This window comes from Labrus mixtus, chromosome 13 (genome assembly GCF_963584025.1).
Source record: "Labrus mixtus chromosome 13, fLabMix1.1, whole genome shotgun sequence".
In the NCBI taxonomy this organism is placed as follows: Eukaryota; Metazoa; Chordata; class Actinopteri; order Labriformes; family Labridae; genus Labrus; species Labrus mixtus.
In genome coordinates this window covers 6,071,350-6,096,592 of record NC_083624.1, presented here as the reverse complement: position 1 = coordinate 6,096,592, position 25,243 = coordinate 6,071,350, and the positions used below count along the sequence as shown (strand labels likewise).

General features: G+C 39.2%; 2 protein-coding genes across 3 annotated transcripts in view; one reads left to right on the top strand and one right to left on the bottom strand.

Moving 5' to 3' along the window:
• st6gal2a (ST6 beta-galactosamide alpha-2,6-sialyltranferase 2a) overlaps window positions 1-17,411 on the top strand; it is a 65,521-nt gene extending 48,110 nt beyond the window's left edge. For both annotated transcript variants that reach the window (XM_061053352.1, XM_061053353.1), the window contains exons 6-7: window positions 4,121-4,295; window positions 13,344-17,411. In XM_061053352.1, coding sequence (XP_060909335.1) covers window positions 4,121-4,295; window positions 13,344-13,591 — 423 coding nt within the window. In that variant the 3' untranslated portion in view covers window positions 13,592-17,411. The remainder of the gene's footprint in view (window positions 1-4,120; window positions 4,296-13,343) is intronic.
• tmtops2b (teleost multiple tissue opsin 2b) overlaps window positions 9,451-25,243 on the bottom strand; it is a 37,457-nt gene continuing 21,664 nt past the window's right edge. Inside the window, exons 3-4 of the mRNA XM_061053355.1 lie at window positions 17,425-17,658; window positions 9,451-10,303 (exon numbers count right to left, since the gene is read on the bottom strand). Of these exons, the coding sequence (XP_060909338.1) occupies window positions 10,088-10,303; window positions 17,425-17,658 (450 nt within the window). The 3' untranslated portion in view covers window positions 9,451-10,087. The remainder of the gene's footprint in view (window positions 10,304-17,424; window positions 17,659-25,243) is intronic.

The following is a 25,243-nucleotide window of genomic DNA, read 5'->3' as shown; positions in this document are numbered from 1 at the left end:
TGCAAGTCAGGCAACAGAACACAGTTTCTGTTTCCAGCTCCCCAATTGTATTAGGTTTTGTTTCTTGTCTTTGCTTTTTGTGACAATTATTGGAATATAATTGAGCTATCATACTATTGATATTAAATTAACCTAAAAACTGATTCTTATTTTGTAAATTTCCTTAAAAAAAAAACGTTTTTACTTAACATATTGCATTACATCAGACTGTGGTGTGCACACTGCATTTATTCAGTTTGGATCCATGTATTCATGCTATTAAAGTCAAAGTCATTCATAATTCAGGTCTGTTATATATATTTTTAATATGGCTCTATAGAGAAATGCAATATTCATCCGGTTCGTCTTGCTTTATGAAAAACAGCAAATGAAAGTTAATGAAGCCTCTTCTGTGTCTCATCAAGAAAATGAGAGTTTATTGAGACATTTTAATGGAAAAAAAAGGAAGCACAGTTTTATGGTGCATTGAAAAAGGGAAAATGATAGGATGATGTGTTTTCTTCCTTTGATCCATCCTTACTGACCTTCCGCAACATCAGCCATTATATCATCATGGTTATAGTTTGACCCATTGTGTTGCATTGAGGAGCACAGTCGTCAGGGTTGATAACACGGACGTATAGAATCCATTCTGCAACTTCTCAGCTTGTTCATCTAGAACATTTCACTTTGTTGCTCCAACAAAGACAGGAAACATCTCACAGTAAAAGGCCATTAACTCCCCAAGGAAAGGTGTGTAGAAATGAGTACATCGCTTTTAGTTTCGTTTTTTTTCATTCATGACTGTAAATGAAGCGCTCATGATACAAAGGATTCTTTGGACTGGAGCTGTGTTTTTTTTCAGCATCCTCCATCAGGCAGCTCTGCCTCATTCATTACACAGGTATAGTTCAGTGTTGTTCATCGCAGACAGCCCCTTCTCTATACACAGCATGTTATATATCTCTTCTAATGATTTCTGTCAGAGGCCCACAACTTCCCTGTCTGCTTTGATAACCCTGACATGCTTGTTTTTTGGTTTTTTTTTGTTGGAAACTGTCAAGTTGTCAAATCAGACAGCAGCGTTAAATATGAAAAAGCTCTCCTTGAGGCTGATTTTCTGAGCAATTGACGGATTCCAAAACCCTTTAATTTGACAAGAAATAGACTCTCCAGGCTATGCGTTTGAATATATCATAAGTCCAACAAAAACTTTGTATCTATGATGGCAACTCAGCATGGAGAAATCCACAAAAGGCCCCGAAGCAACAGCTAAACCTGTTCCATATATTAGTAAGTTTTGATACCGTTTAAAGGCTTTATATGCGTATCTTCACACTGCATGTAAATTTACCTGAAATGAGCGTGACTCTGAAAACTCTGAAAACACCACAGACAGTGGGACTCGGGTGTTACACCCATTGTAGACAGTCATGACTCACAGAGTTATTTTCAGAGGATATACTTGATTTCTACATTTAAGTGTGAAAAATCACATATAAAGCCTTTCACTAAATTCTTTAGTTTTTATTTTTACATACCATAATGCTATATTGACTGCCTCTACCTCTTAGTTTATTGTTTTTACTGAACTAAACTGAGTGAGACTGTGCAGATTGCCGGAACAGCCGTGTAACCAAACAGCACGACGCAGAACAAATAGATGTAAAAAAAAAAAAAAAAACAGAGAAACAGCAGCTAGACAGCAGGCTTGAAATGCTTGTCTTTTACAGGTGATGTAACAATAAAAGACAAGCATGTGTTCATATGGAGTTGCCACAAGAGAGGCCTGTATCTCTTTTGTCAGGACCATGGATTTTGCAATAAGAAATATTCTCCTGTTCAGCTGTAGCACACTGGAGTTGTCAGATACCATTTTGAGATTATGCACAAGAAAGGAAATGTGTTTTTGTAGCTCTGATGAAAGCAGGTCTGAGTTCAGTTCATCAGAAAGATGAGAGAAGAATAGAATAGAATAGAATGACTTTGGGGAAATTGTGGCGTTACAGCAGCAGGTTGTCCAAACACACAATATTAGCAAAAAAAACCACAATATTAGCAAATTTAAACACAATATAATATTAAATACAAAGTAAATAAGCACTAAAAATATCAAAACTAATAATGGGAATATGTACAACCGGGATTTAATTTAGCATTACTAAGCAGAAGGATGAGAGTGAAAGCCGCTGAAGGGGGCTTCTCTCTCTCTCTTTTTTTTTTTTTTAAAGATTATTTTTTGGGGCTTTTTGCCTTTTATGTGATAGGGCAACAATTGAGAGACAGGAAAGGTGGGGGATGACCTTCATCCTCCATAGGGCGTTTGCTCAACAAACTGAGCCAAACCAGCGCCTCACCTTTTCATTTCTCTTCTTTTTTTTTTATTCTGTGCCAACCAGCCGGTGACATGCTTTCATATGTTCACTTTTTGATCCTCTCAGCATATATTATATTGGCTTTGACTATGAGCACATAATTATTCACTTTCATGTATTTATATGTATGCCTTCTGCCCTATGATTACTGTTTCCACACTGCAAATATAATTTATTTTTAAACCTAGAAATAAACTCTTATTTAAATAAGGAATAAAAGTCTGACATGGTCTTTCCAAAAAGAAAAAAATCACAACTTATAGTTAAACTCTTATTTATTCTACGTCATTTGAAAAGCTCATAATCGATAACTATGCAAATGTCTCCCCCACGTCACTGAAATAAATGATTTTATTGTTTGTGCATGAGGTGTTTCTGCTCACACTTGAGCTGCATGGTGAGTTGTTTGGCTTTCAAAATGGTTGAAATGTAGAAAATGTAAGGACAAAGAAATAGTTGAGTGAGATGGTAATTAATTCTGCTTGCATATAATTCAGTATAATGAAGGCCACACATTCAAGTTAAGTAACAATGAGAACAAAAAATGTATATACAGAAAACCTGGTGCTTCCGGGCTTTACCAATAATTGTATTTTTCCATCTGAATCTGTTTTGAATTATTAAAGGGATACTTCACCCATTTGCATTAATCTTTGTATCATTAGAAACCTGGTAGTATTTTTGAATGGTCGTGCATCTCGCCCTCATTTTCCCCTGAGACGGGAAATCTTTGTATTTCTGAGTCTGAAAAGGAGCTTCCAGTGACGCAAAATGACGATTTTTGCGTCACTGGAAGCTGTTGCGGTTAGCGGGGTGAAACTACAACGCTAGTTCCTCATATTTTCGACCACTGAAGCTACAGACCAATCACAGATCAGTGTGTGGGAACTCACTCCCAGAATCCAAACTTAACGTCCGCCATATTGCTTGGAAGCTACGCTAACAGGCTCTATGGAGAAAGCTCAGCGCCCGGCGGCCAGCATATACTACATACAGTATATGACCCAATGTCAATGCAGAGTCATGTTTCAACGGGTGAAGTATCCCTTTAATGATGAAAGTCAAGGTCAAGGTTTCTTTATTCGTCTCCCTAGGGAGAAATTTGTCTCGGTTACTGGGAAATTGCTGCATGGACAATACATCAAAACAATATAAAAACAGTAATTACAAATGTGCAAAAACAGTAGCTTATCCCTGCTACAGTTTACACAAGCGTCTGCTTAAGTATCCATACACGTAAACACACACACACACACACACACACTCCTACAATCACATGCACATGTACACACTCCAAACGCTTTCATACATATATACATGGCTACAATTACCGGTACATTGGGGGCCTCCTGTTTTTCCGTTCATCCTCTATTATTTAACTGAGAAAGGAGCTAATGAGTTTTTGAAGCGGTTGTGTTTGCACAGAGGAAACCCTGTACCTTCTCCCTGAGTTCAGTGAAACATATTCCAAGTGCAATACATGGGAAGTGTCCGATAAAATGCTGTTGGCCTGTGTGATTGTGGCCTGCTCAAAAGGATCCTGGGGGGGGGGCAAGAGGGGCACACATTCCCATGACCTCGCCTGCTGTCTTAACCAGGCTGAGGATCTGTAAAAAAAAAAAAAAATGAAATTAATATTTTTTTACATACACCAAACACTTGCGCTGATAGATTTTTGGCAGTCTGAAAGATCGACTTGAATTTCAAAATGAAAACAGAATCCGTTGATTCTCAACTCTCTGCGGTCTCACCTCTCTCTTCTTCAGTGGTATGCCAGTCCGGACTACAATTTGTTCGGCCCGTACGTGGAGCACCGCAAGCTCCACCCCGACCAGCCCTTCTACATCCTCCACCCCAAATATGTGTGGAGACTTTGGGACGTGATACAGGGCAACACTCAGGAGAACATCCAGCCCAATCCTCCCTCGTCTGGCTTCATAGGTGAGCACACACACACACACACACACACACACACACACACACACACACACACTTACATACATACAGTCAGTATGCATGCAGAGTGCGTCTGTTCTTTAACTTCCCGTTTGTACTCTTATCTCGCCATTTCCTTCCTGCTCCTGGAGGAGATGTAGGCACACAGACATACACATATGCACCATGCGTTGGAATACATGATGAATTTTTTTTATCTGTACCATGCACAGTGCCACAATCAGCATGCAGCAGAGCTGTGCAGTGCACTCCGGAGCGATACATCTCTACAGGGGTGGGGGGTGGGGGGGCAGCAGAAATGTAAACTCTCCTGCTTGTCAATATCCACTTCATGTTTGTTTGCAGCACTTAATAATTTTTTTTTTCCTGCACACGGACAAATAACATAAAACATCCAATTATGGTCCTTAGAATGTGTGTTTATCTCAGAGCGACAGGAAATGACTCTCACTGTTGATCGGCTTGTATCTAGACATATTGAATGTGCTTGTGAAGAATCTTGTCACTGTGACATTTGGTGCTGAAATAATGTTTATTAATACACCAAAATATGCCTGTGTGTTAAGTGTTTGTAGTCTCTGAATGTACCCCCTCTAATGCTCTTCAATAAAAAAACAACTAGATTATGAGGTTATTGTGAACATGATGGTAATGTGAAAGTTAAGCACCTATGTTACAAAGCGAGTGCGTAATGCTTTGCAAAATTATGTCCATTAGAAATGAAAACCTACTATTGCTAAAGGCTGAAAGTGGAAGTCTGTGATCAGGGGGGGAAAAGACCTTTAAAGCACCTGTATCATAAAAAAGAATTGTAAGTGACAATTTCCAAAAGGCTTAGGGAAACTACTGCTAATCCGTCTTTAGTCGTACAAAATTGGAGAAAATAGTTAAAATTGTACAGTTTTCTGCTTGAAAGGTTAATAAACCTTGAAAAAACATTTTAGGGCCGTCAGCATTAACTGGTAAATGAGTTAACTGAGGTATGAAATGAATGCATACATTTTTTCAATCGTGATTAATCGCATGCTATTTTGTCCTTTTACGGTGTCTCCCTGTTGTCATAGTGACGGAAAATAACAACAATGCTGCATCTTTGAATGTCTCATTTCACTTTACAAAGAACTCTCAGACAGCTCAGCTGACGAGTCAAGAGTCATATCCACCTTATGACATCAAACATTTCACTTTTTTTTTTTTTACCGTTCCTTTGTGCTGTTTTACTTCCTTCCTTTTTCCGATGTTAGGTTGATGACGTGACCTTCAAATCTACTAGAAGGTTTTTTACTTTTTTTCTTCAAAATAAAAGCAGGTTTGAATTCAAACGGCAAGTAAATTACTCTCGTCTTCGAATAATACAAAAATTCAAAATAAAAGCCTAAGAATTTATATTTTTAAATGCGAAATAAGGGAATTTCAAAACATGTGATTACACGATTAACTACTGAAATGTCATGATTATACACAATTAAAAATTGTAATTGTTTGACAGCCCTTAAATATTTCATAACATATAAGCTATTGGGGAAAAGAGTTAACATTAGTTTCCCAGCCCCTACCTATACCATAACCCTTTGATAGATTTCCACGATACAAGCTCCTCACAATAATGTTAGATTAGCATTGTTGGATGCTAAAGTCAGCTGTTGTGTAACACTATAACATGGTCTTTCTGCTCAGTCCAGAAGCAGTGAATTGAAAACACTAATACAAGCATTCAGCCACTACCTAGCCAAACGTTGCCATTGGATAGAATAGAAACATAGAACTGCATTACACATATGTTTGAAATGGTTGGATGCTAATGTTAGCTGAAGTGTAACTGTACTTTACCTGTCATCTTCCCATCTCCTCGTTAGCATATCAGTATGATAGAATTGCATGATACCTGATACTAGTTAAGAGAAACATTTGCTTTGAATTGGTTGGCCAAAGCCCAAGCTATGTCAATAGAATTCTAAATTGGGCATCTGAACAGAATGAGAAGAGCAGAATAATACAGTTTGATCGATTGCTCACGATTTGATCTTTTGGAGCTGAACTAGTCTTTAATTATTGCCAACTTGCTCGGCTGTATCACACCCCAGGAAGCAAAGTTTTGGTTTGCATTATAACCATTAAAGGCTTTATATGTGATTTTTTGATCCAGCAGATGTCGCCCTTGAGCACCAGCATGAAACCAAAACAACTCGCGCTGCATTGTTGTGTTAGCATGCTAATGCTAGCGATCTTTATTATGCTCGTATCTTCACACTGCATGTAAATTTACCTGAAATGAGCGTGATCTAGAAACACAGTTAAGCAGTGAGTACAGTATGTTATTCTTCTTTTCTCTAGTCCCTCAATTAAACAACTTTTATTCGCGAGGGGAGGAGTCAGCCGGCCGTCCCGGCGATGTAAACAAACTGAAGATAGGACTCTGAAAACTCTGAAAACATCACAGACAGTGGGACTCGGGTGTTACACCCATTGTAGACAGTCATGACTCACAGAGTTATTTTCAGAGGATATACTTGATTTCTACATTTAAGTGAATCACATATAAAGCCTTTAAACTATATTCTGTTTTTTTGGCATAAATCAGTCACTGTCTTGAGATAAGTCAGATTCAAATTGAAAGCTTAACAAACAATCGGGCTTGCATGTCTGCGTGTTCCTTGCATGAGTTTTTTCTGTCCTCTCTTGTCATGTTTTGTTGGACTACACAGACTGTAAATTCCACTGCCGGCTGATTAATTCTGCTACATGCTGAGTAGATTGATTTTTACCCGGCTGTTTCAAATGACCACCCGACTAAAAAGGTCAAACAATCCCCCTCACTCTTGTTAAAGACATGTCTTTTCAGAAACTGTGAACTGACTTTTTAATAATAATAATTAAATTCCGTACCGCCAATCACTGAGACATAGGAGTGAAAAGCATTAACACACTTAGTGATTTTGTATCTGTAACTTTTGTATGAATTGACTTAAATAAGTGTGCTTAACCTTTAAAGAGAACAAGAGCTCTTAATTTGTTTCTCTGGAAATAAGTAAGTGCAAGGTCCTTAGTCGCCATGGCTACGGGTTTAACAAAGGATGCTGTGTAATTGTTTGTCTTCTCAGAGATACAGAGTCATTATGGTGACAAATGAGAGAAAATGCTCAGTTTTTAGTGTAGCTTTACTGACAGGGTTTTCTTCTTTCTAAAGAAGGGTTCCCCATCACTACCACAAATATATAATCTGGATCATTTTACTCAAGATTGGCTGCATTTTGTTTCTGTCTTGAGAGGTATTGGTTGTGTGCTGTTTTGAGTTATAAAATCCATTTTGCTTGTCACTCCTGTGTAAGTAAATTAAAACCGTTTTCAGTGTAAACTATTTCACACTGAGGAGCAGTATCGCAGATTTACACTTTAGTATGTTAAGGTTTTAAGAAGTTTTAAGAATAAGGTTATTCTTCTTTTCTCTAGTCCCTCAATTAAACAACTTTTATTCGCGAGGGGAGGAGTCAGCCGGCCGTCCGGGCGATGTAAACAAACTGAAGATAGGACTCTGAAAACTCTGAAAACATCACAGACAGTGGGACTCGGGTGTTACACCCATTGTAGACAGTCATGACTCACAGAGTTATTTTCAGAGGATATACTTGATTTATATTATATTTAATTGTGAAAAATCACATAGAAAGACTTTAAGAGAGTATAATAATGTGGCATTAAACCACCATCAAATCCTCAAATGATCTTTTCTCTGAGTCCTGTAGTTCATTTTGTTTTCATATCATTGCCATAAGAACTTATAGCACATTTTAAAACACAGCAGCGAAACATCATATTTCCACAGCAGTGACATTTATTAAAACAGAGTAAACCAACAGTATTACACGATGAAATGACGACTTGTCGCTCAAGAGTCAGCTCAGGGGTTTTTTAGCATCCATTAACTGCTGGAGCCGACTCCACTCGGCTTCCAGATGAACTTAAATCAGATTGTCTTAACAGTCGCTTGACTTAGCCTCATCACCACCCTGCAGTGAGAGGGTCAGCCACCGCTGTTTTAACAGCAAGACATCTCGACTTGAGGGAGCCCAGTCCGAGTAAATCACGCTTGATTGCTTCACAATGCGTTTGGGAATGTTGCATCCTCTCCTTGTTCCTGGTCTTGAAAAGCTGTGGAACCGGTGGAGAGGCACTCTGAAACCACAGGTGGCCTTGGTTGTGACAAAGCCATGAAGATGTGTTCAGGAAGCTTTTTTTTTTTTAGATCCCCTTACTTAGCTCTCGGAGAGTGATTTACGGCGTCTCTCCAGCTGTTACAGGATGTCTTTGTGACTCATCCATTTTCTTTTGTGCATCTCATAGTCAAACATCACAGATTTCATTCCCTCCAGGTGTTGGGGAAACTACAAGCTGAAATATGAGCCATTTGGCATCCCATTTCTTTTTTAACCTTTTCTCATAACCCATTGTAGCCAAACTGCTCCATGTGTCCCACAGTCCGAAAACATGACTCTTGCATCAAATCGAGGTGTTATTATTTGATTGAGTCGTGCAACAAAATCATGCAATATCACAGACCAGAAGTATAGAGTTTGTAAGTATATACAAGTTGAAAGTTGTGCGACATTTATAGACAGAGAAGCGCAGATGTTGGAGGGGAAAAAAGACAAAGTTTGAATCATGAGCACATCAGACCACTTACACACTGATTGAAGAAGCACAGATGATTATCCAGCGTAGGCATTTACAGCAGCACAATGACACAGTGAGTGAACAGCAACAGAAAGTAGGCACTGGTTTTTTTCTGTGTTGTAGAAAATACGTTTGAAAAGACCGAAACAGGGCGTAGATTTGGAGGAAGGTTATTGAAGTATTACAATTTTGGAAAAACTTCAGGAGTTTTGGCGAATTAGGAAATTCATAAAACTTTTTTGTAAATATAATTTTTCAAACATTAATAACCTTGATTGTAATTCTAACGAGAGAAATTGTGCTTTGTTGATGATGACACTGACGGGTGTGTTCACAAAAATTATGCAAACTAAGCATTACTCTTTGCTATAAAAAAATCATAATAAAAGGAAAGTATTAGTACATTGAGTGACATTATATGACCAAAAGTAGATTTCTCCATTCTGTACTTAAGAACAGGGCAAATATAAGAGAAATAGATTCCAGACACAAACAGGCAAAAAGTTTAGTGTAGCTCCTTTTAACATTGTAGTACATTTCCTTGCACAAAGTAGGACCCACAAATACATTCAAACTGTTTTCCACTTAAGCACTGGACTGGTTAGAAGCTTAGAATAAACCCTTCAAACACCTTTTTGGGATAAAGTGGAAGCCAGTTGAAAGAGAGGCCTTATCACCAAATCTCAGGGCTCGGCTTCACATTGTGGCTTAATGGGAGCAAAATCTCTAAAGCCCAAATCTCCAAAACCATGTGGAAAGATTCCCTTGGATTTGGAGATTTGGAGGCTGTTATCAACATTATAATGTTCAGCGTCAAGGACAGACTCTTATATTCAGTTTTACTCACACCTTTAGCTACATAGTGTTTTAAAACAATTATTTTAGTACGTCTGTGTCTTGTACTTTTCGAACCCAAAAATAGATAAACTAAATAGACACTTAAAAAAACAAACATTCTGTACAAACACAAGCTCACACACATAATGTACATTTACTGTAAGCACACGTTGTAATTTAGTCCACTTTCTCCAGTAGTTCACATTGCTAAGTGTAGGAGTCAAACTGACTGTATTTCCTGCGTGGTCATGTTGGAGTTTAACCCCGGCTCAGTTCTGGACCTCGGGGGGGTTCGTGTGCATGGTGTTGGGGGTGCTGCTGAACTGGTTGAGAGCATCTGTGGAGATCTGGGCGGTGCAGGCCACCGTGTTGCTGTACACCCTGCGGTTCAGTTGAATCACGGTGGTCTTGGAGGGCATGGAGATGTTGCCGGTCTCTGCTGACCAGTGATCGCAGCGAAACAGTATCAGGAAGCACCTGTAGAACTGAGAAAAGCGACAGTGGGAATTTGAGACACAGGCGGCAAACTGAGACCTCCTGGATTCATCAAAGGGATTGACCATTAACTGTATAAAAAAGCACAACAAGACAGCACCCTAAAAGTGAAGCCAAAACACTTGGAACTCACCCTACTGACTGGCTGAAGAATAAAAGTATGTTATGAACTCTGCCGCCTACATGTAAACAGATTTAGATATGGGTCAAAATAGAACATTGAAAAAACACATCAAACAACTTTTTCTCAAATATGGTTTCTGTCGTTAAAGTTACAGTATAGTCATTCAGTTTGGTCCACACTCATAAAAAAGGGTCTACAAAATTAGTTAGTCTTTATATGTGATTTTTCACACTTAAATGTAGAAATCAAGTATATCCTCTGAAAATAACTCTGTGAGTCATGACTGTCTACAATGGGTGTAACACCCGAGTCCCACTGTCTGTGATGTTTTCAGAGTTTTCAGAGTCCTATCTTCAGTTTGTTTACATCGCCGGGACGGCCGGCTGACTCCTCCCCTCGTGTATAAAGTTGTTTAATTGAGGGAATAGAGAAAAAAGAAGAATAAGATACTGTACTCACTGCTTAACTGTGTTTCTAGATCACGCTCATTTCAGCTAAATTTACATGCAGTGTGAAGATACGAGCATAATAAAGATCGCTAGCATTAGCATGCTAACACAACAATGCAGCGCAAGTTGTTTTGGTGTCATGCTGGTGCTCAAGGGCGACACCTGCTGGATCAAAAAAATCACGTATAAAGCCTTTAATTGTTGTGGACTGTTGATCTTTTGTGACTGTTTTTCTGTTTTAGATTGCCATTTATTTGTTGGGACCTTAAGTGTCCCCTTAAGTTAAATTCATAAATTGAGATTTTACTTAGAATTGCCTCATTAACGTAAGATAACTCTTTGGTTTGGGCCTTGATTGACGGCTCCTGCCACATTCTGTACCCGATTTGCAGAGTAGAGAAGGAACGTTTAGAGGAAATGTGACTACAACAAACACAAGAGATCATTTAGTGTCTGCTTCATGGATGTTTTGGCTTCACTTTTGTACAACAGGAGGAGGTGTAGACGTTTCCTCCATTTCATATAGACAATGAGAGTGACCGTGGTTTGCCGCTCGGCGCTCTCACAGACATGTCTTTGAGTTTGATTAGGTTGAAATCATGCCTTAAATGTTGGCCTCGTACAACAGGAATTGCCACTTGAGCAGAGGAAAGCGTCCCCTAATGGCTTGTAGTAATGGAAGGAGAGAGCCACTAACACTTAATGGTTTGTTTTGACCTTTGAAATCACTAAAACAAACAGTTAAAAAGCTCTGACAGCTGCTCGAACACATGAAGGTTATGGTCTCGCTATGCTTCCTGAACGTTCAGAGGAATGAGTCATAATACAAATACTTCATTTTTTCTGTATCGTCTTTATTCTTGTCCTTCAGTATTCAATTCGACAAGCGAATGAAAGAGGTTTACTCCAACACTGACTGGATTCTGATGGCTCGCTGGAAAGAAAGTAGTCTCGGTGAATAAGGAAATAAAATGATCAGGTTATTCAAAAGGGGAAGTTAAATACATGGCTACAAAGAGTATTATTTTCCTGTAAAAACACATGTATTGGTTTTTTAGGTCTGTGTTGTGAAGGCTGATAAGACGACTGTAAACTGGTGTAATGCACCTTTCGTTTACGATATTGAGATTTTATTAATGATTGTTGATAATTCTGATAAGTGGACTGCACTTATTTTTGGCTTTTTTCACTCTTCAGACTTTTAAAGTAAATAATCTCCACGCCATTTATCCTATTCACAAACACCCCCCTACACACTCTGTTCACACACTTGGCAGTAGAGGTGCATCAGGCTGTTTATCCAAACTCATTCATACACATAATCACACGATGATGGCGCAGCCATCGGGAGCCATTTGGCGCTAATTATCTCTGATCTTCAACAAAATGATTATCACTTTAGAGAGTAAAAAGGTAGATGGGGAAACTCCTGGATGTTGACAGTGAACTTGGCCGACACACACTGTGAAGAACGGTGCTTTAGCAAAGTAAGCTAACTAATGAATCAATCATCAAAAAAGAAATCACAAAGGAATCCACACATTCTCACACATTATGTTGGAAGGATTTGACTCCCTTGTTTGTTGGGATTATTATCATACTAGAGAGCAGCAGTGGGAGAAAAAAAAAAGAGGACAGAATGTGAGCAGAATTGAAAAAATCATGAAAAAACAGAAACCATGCAACGCCAGGTGGAATGAAAAACAACAAAAAATGTGTCAGTACGTCGCTTCGATTGTGTGAAAGGAACCATGCTGAGGCAGGCACACTCACTGTCTTCATGTATTATGTATTCAGCGCTATTTTTATCCTCATCACACATGATGGGTTTTTTGCTGAGGGTGCATGCTCTTCTTCTGCACTGAACTTTTCATTTACACTTAAATTGACTCATTGCAGATCCATTAGAGATTTTCTGATTCATGCTTTTATTAAGGTGCTTGTGAAGCAGCTACTGGGGGAGATTATTACGTCCTTACTTTACATAATCAGATTTCCATGCATAGTAATACTTCAGCTTACATATGAGTTGGTAATGTATGTACATGTACAATCATTTGAACTCTGAACAACAATGCTGTTTTGTTTAAAAAAGAAAAATGTAATTTGCAGCCTGACTAACTAACTACATTTTAACCTCTAAAGTGATGAGCTATAATGACGGGCTAATGCTACAGGCTTCAGAATTCTACCTTTTTTTTTTTTTTACCTTAAACTATGTTGGAGTTTCAGCCACTCTGCCCCCCCACATTGTGTTTTTAATGTTAATTTTATGGTTGTGTTGTTTTTATCTCTGCTCTGTAAGGTGACCTTGAGAGTTTTGAAACGCGCCTTTAAATAAAATATATTATTATTATTATTATGCTTCTGACCGTATCTGAGCTCGGAATATTTTTGCACTTAAAAATATGTTTTTTTTTTCTCTCTTTCTCTCGCTCTCTCTCTGTTGCCATGCAGGCATCCTCCTGATGATGGCCCTTTGCGAGGAGGTGCATGTGTACGAGTACATCCCCTCCATGCGGCAGACGGACCTGTGCCACTACCACGAGCGTTATTACGACGCCGCCTGCACACTGGGCGCCTACCACCCGCTCCTGTACGAGAAGAGCCTGATCCAGCGGATCAACGCGGGCCCCGAGAGGGACCTGAGGAGGAAGGGACGGGTCACCCTCCCCGGCTTGAGCACCGTCAACTGTGACATCTGAGATATGAAAAGTGACCCCAGACACACAAACACACCACAGCCTCTTTTTTTTCTGGCTAACTGAGGGGAAGAGGTGCAATAAAGCCACAGGAGACATGTAGGCTGAGGCTTACAAGTTTTGAAATGAGACCCATGAAGAACATAAGCCATATCCCTCCAGGGGTGGGGGGGATCAACATGGGAGAACTTGTCTTCATTAAGATGGATTACTTGACCCACAGACGGGGCAGGAAAAGAAAGCCTCCGAGACGGGGCTGAAAAAGATGTTTCTCTCTCTCTCTGCTTTTGCTGAGCCACGTTAGCTGTGGAGCTGACTAGGGTAGCAACAGATCCGTGTTTTTTAGATAGACAAGTGAATTTTCAATAACTGGATGTGATTCAATGGTGTGCTCTGTATTTTTCAATAGAAAGGGTGGCTCTCCACTTAAAGGAAAAACCACAGATTTTAGTGGTGGATATTTGTGATTTTATTTTGTTCCTTCTTTTTTTTACTGGTCTAAAAAGGGTTGTGAATAAACAGAGAAGTCATCCGTGTTGAATGTCCGAAATTGAAACATGTGCTCACTAACGCACACAGCATGAATAACACATGCAGAAGAAGGCACACATGAGAGAAGTCATATTACTGTTCATGTCATCGCTTTTGCATAGAGCGCTCCGGACTGTTTGACATTCCTCTGATATCTCTGTCAGAAGTTTATTTTCTTGTTGTCATGAGGGGGTTATTCAAACAATTGATGTTTTTCAGGCCTCACACTAAATTCACTCTCCTGTGCATGCCAACCTGCCAGCTAACCTCCGCTACCATTTGGTGTCAAGCGGTCTGTCAATAGATAGATAAGAACTTTATTAATCCCGTGGGAAGGTTCCCTCGGGAAATTCAGAAAATGTGTCAGGAAATGAAAAAAAAAACGGACAGAAAAGAAAAGAAGGGAAGAAGGAAAAGCTAAGGGGTTTTTTTTGGATTCGCCCCATGTACAGAAAAAGGAGCCTTCCTATACGCTCACAGCTTATCAATCAAAAAGAAAACGGGGCCAAAGCGGGATCTTCGGTGCTTAGAACGGCCGCGACCCTGTGCCTAGTGGTCGACTGAACACTTTTCCTCGGGTTGCCTTGTTGCCTGTTGGGATAAATGCAGTAGCAAACTGTGGGCAGTAATGAGGAGTTTTAGCTTGCTGTGGGAGCTGTGTAGTAGTAGCAGTTGATATTGCTGAAATGAGCTGTATCAGGAGATTCTCAGCTCTGCATCAACAACCAGCATCCCCCCCTTGTTTTTGACGGTCAGTTCGCTCTTTATTGAATGTAATTTTAACCGCTGCGTGCAATGGCCAAACCCCCCCTCCCCCCCTCCAGATCTCCCGCACTGCAGTGGTGTCTGCAGATGTGCGGGGGTTATTCTTTGGTCATGTAATATGCATTAAGCTCATTTCCTACATCATATTTATGTCTCATATTTCCTAGATCCTCTAATAGCGGCATGCACCATGTCTGCAGCTCGGAGTGGAGACAATAACAAAAGGGTAATTCAAACTGGTAATATCATGAAAATTGCTTTGTCTCCAGCGAGGACGATTTTCATGTTTACAGCTAGAGAAAGATCTTCAGCAAGCTGGGAAGGGTTATTAGCTCAGCGTGGAGAGGAGAGGAGAGGAGAGGAGGGCTGGTTGTGATTTTCTGCTGCAGATGTTCAGTCTTCAGAAAAAAAATCTTGCCTCTGAACGAAGATTTTTATTGTTTTTTTTTTACTGCTAAGTGTGCTATTCTACAAAAAATGTTCTCGTGCCATTTGGTTGTGGTTTCGGTGTAAAGATGTGAAAAGTTGTCGGAGAAATGTTTCTTTGAATGGTCAGTCATGTTGAATTAGATGACCTTGTGGTAGTTTCTGGCGTTGGAGTTGAACTTGATGTTGAGAAGGGCTGGGTATCATCGTACACATTTGTACAAATATGTGTCTCCTGTTTTCTATAAAACAACCAGAAAAATGTTGAATTCAGTCAGTGCTCGATTATAGGAAAGAGGAAAGCTAAGACCAAGTATTTGGTTCAAATTTAGAGATAGGGTGGGCTCCACATTTTTTACAGTTTTACCCTGATATTTTGTATGTTGCAATAAAGTGATTAAAAAAATCTGCGAGGGAAACTCATGTGAGATTATCAGGCAGTATTTAGTCAAACTAAGTCTATCTCAACATCCTATAATAAATGGACAAAAAGCAGCTCTGTTGAAAAATGAAGATTGGATTTAGTAGTGTTGCATCGGATTGCATTGCTTCTAGTGAGGTAGACCTATACTGTAATAAAGCATCTACTGAGTGTATGACTTGATGAGAATAACCTGATGGATTCATCGTGTTACATACATGACAATAGTATTTCATCACATTGATGCAAAGTCCTGTAGATTTAATTTTGCCATAAAGCAATTCTCATTGATTTGCATTTGTCAAAATTGGATAGAAGTATCTCTAACAGTAGACCCCCCCCCCCCCCCCCCCATGATCTGAGATTATATATATGTATGGTGGTAATATGACGGATTCTAATGCAACAAATGTGTTTTGCTCAGATTGCGAAAACTAGTTTGGTTTTGATGCCCAGCCCCGGTTTCAGTGGGATCATTTTTGCATGTTATTAAGAAGTCTTGGAACAAGGGAACCCTGTGAAGTCAGCTGAAGTTAGAGGACTGTACCAGAGGATTAGTTTAGAGTCTGAAGAATTTTTTGAAAGCTTGAGGAGATTATCTTTTATTTGGGATAACACAGGTTCTCAGCTCTGCTGTTGAAATAAACTTATCATATGTTCAATTGCTTGATTGTAACACACTGAAGGTGCAAACCCCCCCCTTGAACATTATTATGTTATTATTATTATATGTATATTTCTAATAACTTTTGATTACTTTCCCAACGCACAGAGCATGCAAATCAGGATCAGGGCTAATAGTCTTCAACTGTGTGTGCTGTACTGTGCTGCAGGAGGACACCATTGTCATTAACGTTTTGAGAGGAAATCCTGATGTGAGGGTTTTTTTCTGTTACTTGGGTGGTGTTTTGCATAATTGTAGAGTGTGCTTGTGGGCAGTGGAATCCCATCAAGATGGGTCTGCAGCTAACAGTAGTTTCCTGGGAGCACTTAAGAACGTACAATATCTTCTGAATTTTTCATTTTCACGTCTTAATATTGTGCCAAATTCCAATCACTCGTTTTGTCTTAGAAGTGTTAAACAAGGAGAGGAAGGGAGACTTCAGAGTAATAGCAGGACTTCTAAGGTGCTATTGCTTTTTTTTGGGGGGGGACTCTTAAAATGGAACTTTATGTCTTACTCTTTTTTATCTCCTCGAGAACAATTGCATCGGCGTCAGTAAATACAGGACATACTTCCCTGACACACGACGTCTACTTTTTTTTTGTTTTCCCCCGGGAGATGAGGACATATTTAAAGACACTTTCCATTCTTTACTTTCAAGGCCTTTTTTTTTCCATGTCTTTTGTTTACTCAGTATCGTGGGAATTGCTGCACCACACTGCCTCCTGAGGATTGTTACACATTAAAGAGACTCCTGCAGTGTCTTACTGTACTCCTGAAAGGAAGAAGGGAAGAACAGAACAGAAGCGTCTGCGCCTGGAGAGAGAATACGAGTGAAGGTCCTGTTTCACTCCCAGCAGCCTTAGGGTGTCCTTCTCGACTTTTGATTTGTTGATTTGTGAATTCTCTTTCTTCTTACACTTGAATCGATATTTAAAATAGACCATTTGTATGATTTCAGCTGTTGTGACTTGGACTTTTTTTACCATGTAAAATAAAGTTGTTGTCTACGTCGAGCGTCCGCCTCACCTGTTTGTTCATGAGGATGTAGATGAGCGGGTTGATGACGGTGCTGCTCTTGGCCAGCAGGGAAGGCACCACGCTGGCCACGGGGCTGATGATCCTCGGCGGGCCAAACGTTGCCATCATGGCGACGACGCCGTAAGGCATCCAGCACAGCAGGTAGCACGCGGCTGTGGTCAGAACCATAAACAGGATGTGGTACTCTCTCTTCCGGGCGGCCGTCTTTCTGATCTTCCCAACCTGTGAGGGGAGACCGAGAAGGGGCAAAAACATATAAGCTGAGAATCTTTTCATGTCTAACATACCGGAGTTCTTCAAGTGCTCCTCCCTTTTTTAAAAGAATTGAATCATGACGACTTTCATTCCTTTCCATCATTTCGAGGCTGAAACATTTCATTTCTCCAGCTTTTCAAGTAGTTTTAAACCTTGCACACTTGAAGAGAAGCGCTGTCCTTCACAAAGATCTCAATGTAAGCCCTCCTTGTTTCACTGCTGCATGTATAGATATATACAGCTGCACTGATAACACTCCAATGCTACTTCTTTTGATGTACGTCAATAACATTTGAAAAGATGGAATGAATCTGATTCGTTTTGAAGGGAAGACATTAATACAGTTTTTAATTTCTCTGCCATGCAACAGTAAAAAAGTCACTTAGGCTTAAACTTATAGCTACATTACATTACATGAACCCTTACTTTACTTGGACTTAAACACAGAAAAGGTTCAGTTTATTAAACATGTCACTGGTATATTTGTCATACACTGCTAGCTTTTGATTAATCTCCCTTTTTTATTTATTTATTTATTTATTTTTTATTATTATTATTTTTAACCTTTATTTAACCAGATAAAGAACCCATTGAGATCAGGATCTTTTTAACAAGGGTGACCTGGCCAAGAGGTCAGCAGCACATGTCATAAGAACAGTTACAATGAAGTGACAGTACAGATTAACAACATAGTGTTTTCAATAAAAAAAGAAAGTGCGGGAGCTGTGACACAACAATAAAACAACAATTTAAGATTTTGAAAACACAGGCACTGTTCAATGGTCTCACGCTGTCTGTCCCTCAGGATAGAACGGAAAGCCTTATAAATTAGGGTCAGCCAATGTGCGTATCTGCGTGCACTCAAAGAAGGCAAGTTGGATTTCAAATACAATTCACAATGGTGGGTGAGACGACTACAGCCAGTGACAAATCTCAGTGCCGAATGAAAAATAGTGTCCAAGGATTTGAGACATTTGGATGACACACTCAAATAAAGCAGGTCCCCATAATCAAGAATGGGCAAGAAGGTCGCTGTCACTAATTTCTTTCTGACCCTGAGAGAGAAGCAGGTTCTATTTCTAAAAAAGTTTAGTTACCAGATTATTAATATGAGCTTTAAATGAAAGCTCCTGATCTAGGATAAACCCCAAGTACTTGTAGTTTAAAACCTGCTCTATAGGTTTTCCTTTAGATGTTACAATATTTGTAATGTTCTGGGGTAGCACCTTTGTATGAGGGAAAACCACGAGCTTGGTTTTATCTGTGTTTAAAACGAACTTAAGATCATATAAACGAGACTGGATAAAAGCAGCTTGTAAAAACTCAAAAGCCTGGATGAGTGAGGTTGAACAGCAATAAATAATAGTGTCGTCTGCATAAAAATGATACATTGCATTTGACAAGTTATTACAGAGATTGTTTATATACATTGAAAATAAAATGGGTCCCAGCATTGAACCTTGGGGCACCCCTTTAGTAATGTCCAGAAAAGAAGAGGTAGCTCCAGCCACCTGAACACATTGTGTTCTATTGGATAGTTAGTTGGCAAACCAGGCAGCTGCATGTTTAGATAAGCCAGTGTGGTGTAAGGCTTGTATCAGCAGGTTGTGGTCTACTGTGTCAAATGATTTTGACAGATCAATAAAAAGAGCGACACAATATTTTTTGCTGTCCAGAGCCTCAATTAAATTGTTTAGGACCTTCAGCCCAGCTGTAACAGTGCTTTGCTGTTTTCTAAAGCCAGATTGGAGAGGAGATAAAATATTATTTGATTCTAAAAATTCCTTTAGTTGGTCACTGATGATCCCCCCTCCCTTCAATCAAGATGGCTGGAATAACCTGTTAAAGCCCCCTGGAAGAACTAGTTGCCATGTCTCAAAAGTGCAGAGGTCTAAATCAAGTGCAGGACACACAAAAGTCCAAAAGAGAAACAGCGAGTCATCGGGTGTGAAAGGCAAGACAACTCAGATACATGTTTCTGTGTTTCACATAGTTTTATACATTTTTGATGGTGGAGGATTCCTCCTTTTAGAAACATCAGCAATAACAACTAAAGGCAGGAAATTAGGGAACCATGAAAATGGATACTGTACTTCAGCTGTGCATATTCCATACCACTTAAAAAATACATGTTTTCTGATTTCCTGCACACAAAATAACAAACAAAATGAGACTAACCAGGATGGTAATGAAGCAAACTACAAGCCAAGGTCTGAAACAAAACAGCAAATATGAAACACCAACATAGATTATCCAACTTCAAAATATTGACAAAATCCTTCATCTGAGACATTACAATGGACCTCGAGTCTTCCCAATAAAGCAATAATATTAATAATTACAGGTAACAAACATACATCACTTAAGTAGATTTACAGACTTTAACACATCAAACACATTTGCAATCAATGAAAAAACTATGAACACACCAGAAGAACACCTGAGTGTGCAATAACAGGCTGAGATCACAAATGAAAAACCTCATTTTGCCCAATCCAAAATCTTCACACTCACAGACTTGCACCTTTGAGGTGTGTTCCTGCTAAGTGTGTGAGTGCTTACTGCTGCCCTGCTGTTTTTCTCATAGTCATGCACTGCACGCCTAACACTATTAACGTCTCTTAGAGTCCTGTTCTTCGGCTTAAAGGTGGAGATTGGGATTTTTGCAATTGACACCTACGTTAAGTAGACAGATTCTATAAACTTGTTCAACCTGTCTCTTTAAAAACATATTTTGACATTATCCATCGATCTAAATGTGAATCCAAATCCAATTAAAAATGCACACACACACACATTTAAGCTGTTCCTTTACCCCTCTGTTATATAAATTTAAAAAAATTGTGACAGCGATTGTGATAGATAGCTCAGTGCATGACACACTCACAGACTCTGTAAAGCCTACTGAGCACAGCACCTTTTATATATTTGAGGCACACACATTTAATTCAAATTATTCTAAATTCTCGGAAGCGGAGGTTGAGTCGATGCCAGCTGATCAGTCACCCATGCAGGGGAACCTCAGTGCGGAGCAGTTTTATTTATAACCACCTTGAATGTATAATTTTGGGTTAGGGGTCGGGTTCTCTTTTAGCATGAATGCGTCGGGTAATTGTCATCATCTTTCTGTCAGTTTGGTTTATTTCTGCAACAGCAGATTTGCACTGAGAGGTTTTGGTGGCAGAGGGGAGTTTCTTCGGTTCTTTCCTTTCACTCTTACTTTTGCGGAGCGCAACTACTTCATAGACGTATTTTCTCACCCTCTTACTTTTCAGATGTATTTTCTTAACTTTGGTGGACATTCTATATAAATATGAAACTCTCGGACTAAAATTAGAGTAATGCATTTCTCTGTTTGTAGATTAGAATCTAATTATATTATTAAATACTCCTGAGGTTTTAGGAGTTTAGGTGTTTTTACTCACTTGCTATATGTATTGTTCGAGAGTGTTTAATATCAAAATGTTTAATTTATGTGACATATATTACATTAAAGTCTTTATATGTGATTTTTCACCCTTAAATATAATAGAAATCAAGTATATCCTCTGAAAATAACTCTGTGAGTCATGACTGTCTACAATGGGTGTAACACCCGAGTCCCACTGTCAGTGATGTTTTCAGAGTTTTCAGAGTCCTATCTTCAGTTTGTTTACATCGCCAGGACGGCCGGCTGACTCCTCCCCTCGTGTATAAAAGTTGTTTAATTGAGGGACTAGAGAAAAGAAGAATAACATACTGTACTCACTGCTTAACTGTGTTTCTAGATCACGCTCATTTCAGCTAAATTTACATGCAGTGTGAAGATACGAGCATAATAAAGATCGCTAGCATTAGCATGCTAACACAACAACACACCGTGAGCTGCAGGATCAAAAAATCGCATATAAAGCCTTTAATGTTGCTGTGTTTATTTCGGTCTTTCGTGTGCAGGCTGCTTGATTCAAGTTGCCCCAAAAGGGATAAATACTGTTGTCTGGATTGGATTGAATTGGGAAGACATCGCAGCATCTACAGATAACCTCTGTGGGTCAATATAGGCTGCTTCATGATGGCAGTACCATGAATGGCCAACTTGTAAAATGGGGGCAGTATACTGTAGAGAAGCATCTTTGTATCCACTTCAATTAACTAAGCTAATGTTGAAAAATGAGGCAATAAGGAAGTGCAAACTGCAGTTCCCAGAGTGTCCACTTGAGACTGTCAACCCGGTCTCCCATTAACTCTCATGTTAAATTTCTCATTTTCACAGCAGTAAAATGTTTACATAAAAACTGTTTTGGTCCATATGGTTCATTTTTTTGTATTGGTTCACACTGTATGTGATGTTTTTATTCAGTTTTGATCATATCAAGGCAAGAGTTAGGCATACATTTGCAATTATAGAGGTAACTGATCTGAATGACGGATCAGCTTAACCTCTTTGCCTTCCTCTAGATTGATCAAAAGTGAGTTTGTAAGACAGTATTTACTATTTTCAATATGGCGGCTGTGGTCATCAGGCTTCAAAACTCCTCTTCAGAAACGAATTTGTTAAAGTCAAAGAGAGTACATCCATGTTTAACACACTTTTTTTTTTAAAGCATTGAATTAAGCCAAGCTAATTTTGCACTCGATTGGCTAATTGCCTTCAGCTGCTCCATTCATGAATCACCATCATTGACTCATTGACCAGCTTGCCGGCACATCTCAGCATTGCTCTGCTGGTATACTCATTCATCAGCATCGCCCTCAACCAACACAACCTCCTCTATATGTGCTGAACCTTTGCTGCTTGTTATTATAAATTCTAATAATCGTTGTTTGAGTTTGCTTAATGTTTGCGGCAGAATCATCGTTGCTGCTCTGACTCTCGATGAGCGATACATTTTAAGGCTAAATCAAACCGTTTTCCTGAAGTTCCCTGACAAAACATATTGATTGAATAGGTTAAAGCACATCAGAGGAGAAATCTTTAAAATGTATTCTTATGCTCATGGAAGAATCATAGATTATTTTTACAGTTTTTTACACTGGATTTCAGTGTTTATTGTTTTCGGTGCTCACTAACATTTACTATAAATCCATTTATTCCAGAGGCGACAAACATGAGCGAGAAACTGTAAACAAATTGGATAACTTTCTTCTCTTGTAACCTTGGAAGACACCCACGTGAAGTGTTGCACTCAGTCTGTATGAATGCTTCTAGATTCCTTTTGTGAGGACTATAGGAATGCATTTTACACATTCAGGCATTTAGTGAAATCTCAGAAAAGGACAGAATCTTTGTGGCCGGTACAGACAGACGGACCATTACGTCAGCCATGCCTTCGATAAAGATCTACAGATCAACCAGTTTTAGGCCGACACTAATAAAACACGAGGATCTGAGGGGCCAGCTTTAGCAGCCGAAGCTGAACAGGATCTCCGAGATGCAGAGAAATCCCTCTAATGCTCCTGATATTTCTACAGGAATGTACAATATGATCGCTACATCTTAATATTAAAAGTGGATGTCCAGAATCCACTTGATCGTCTGCACCTGCAGGATAGATTACTGGGACTCACATATTCATATATATTTTATCTTATAGACAGAAAACAAACATCCCCCTTGTTTGCTTTGTGGCCATGTGTGTTTACTTTGAATGAACAGCTCCTGCTTGGGCGTCCTCAGAAATAATGAAACCTTTTTTTTTTTTTTCCCCCCCCATATGAAATGCTCGTTTCATAATCACAAAGCACTGCGAACATGTGACTGACAATTTAAAAACAGTTTGCGGCGAATGACGCACATTCAGTTTGCTCACGGTGCCTCCCGGTCTTCCAATGGGAGAAAAAAACATGAAATTTAAGTCAAAAATAGTATAAATATTTAATAATTTTTGTTATGTAACCTATAGGCTATTTCCTTTTATGACCTGACATTAAAGCACTACCTTATTTAATGGTAAAACTGCTTATTGTGTGCTACTTACTAGGGCTGGGAAATATATCAAGTTTTTAAGATATATCGATATATTTTCAAACAAGATATAGGATAAGACAATATCGTTTAAATCGATTTAGTTTGTGTTTCATTAAAATAACGTTACAGAGGTGCCAGGTCACCTTTTTCTCATCTCACTGATGATGACTGACTGTCTGTCTCTCTTAACCCTGCTCCTCCTCTCTCTCTCTCTTTTATTGTATTTAAGGAACATTTTTATTTGATAATATTACTTTTTTAAATTCACAAACAGGTAGTTTATTTTTCATGTGTTTTCACTGTTAATAAAATACATATCGATATATATCGAGTATCGCCATTCAGCTAATCAATATCAAGATATGCGTTTTGGTCCATATCACCCAGCCCTACTTACTCACTACACTCTGCCAGCTAACGTGATATTTGTAGAGGCGCTTACATCAACAGGTGCCTCAAAGACTCAGGAAGAAAAAAGGTTGTGAAATCAATTGAGATAATGGGGCCCCGACAGAGATAATAGGGCCCCGACAGAGCTAATTAAATTAAGATTTACCTTTATTGATTGAATTTGTGAGAGCTGCTTATGGACATAAGAAGGTCACAACAAACAGAGGGTATGATTTATTTAGGACTAAGCCGTCCAGCAGTCAGAGGGAACTGCTCGAGGAAACCCCCCTGAAAAAGATAAAAAAACACCTGTCAAAAATAATTGTACTCATGTTGAGCTTGATACGAGTGCCAGTACTATTCCCCCCTCTGCATTCTCTATGTGTGTGTTGTTGTGCAATGGTCCTCCAATAATCTTTATTTGTTGCAGCACTTCAAAGACTGAGCTCCAATGTCTGCGTGGCTTTAGGCTTTGTCACAGCAGCTCAGCTTTGTGAGGCTTAATCTGCGAGCCCCCCCCCCCCTGCTCTCACGAATATATCAATGAGAGTGCAAGTAAAGCTCTCTGAGAACTAAACAAAACTCGGTGTACCCATCAGTGCAATGGATACTCTAAATATGAAGGACAGTGATTGGTGACTACGAGTCCCTCTTTACCTCTTCCTGTCTCTACAGTTGGGTTCATTCACAGAGCTAAGACTCAGATAAAGCACTTAAATTAAAAGTGCTTTAAAAGCAGGGAATTCTGGGACAACTCTTAAAATACCCTGCTTTGTCCTTTAAATGTCCTTTTCTTCTAACTGTATAACATCCATCCTTTATCTCTAACACTGATGCAGTGGGTAAACTCCTCAATGCATACTCCAAACTAAAAGGGTCTGTCCAACAGGGATTCAAACCAGTAACCTTCTCGCTGTGAGGCAACAGTGCTAACCGCTGCACCACAGTTTCACAAGCGAAACAAAAAAGAAGTCCATTTGATTCAAATTTTGTAAAGTAGCTTTTTTAGTTATGTGTGAAAACAACTTTTCTATTTTCTTTTGGTCGGTAAAAATGGGTAAAAAAAAAAAGGTTAACCGGATGATTGTTTTTAATCCGTTTCAAATAAGCCATGACTTTCAGTTCTATTTGGAACAAAGGGTAGAGGCGCACGATGCTTCTTTGCCCTCGATGAATATTACAACAATTACCAGTTAAGTTATGAGCAGAATTTTG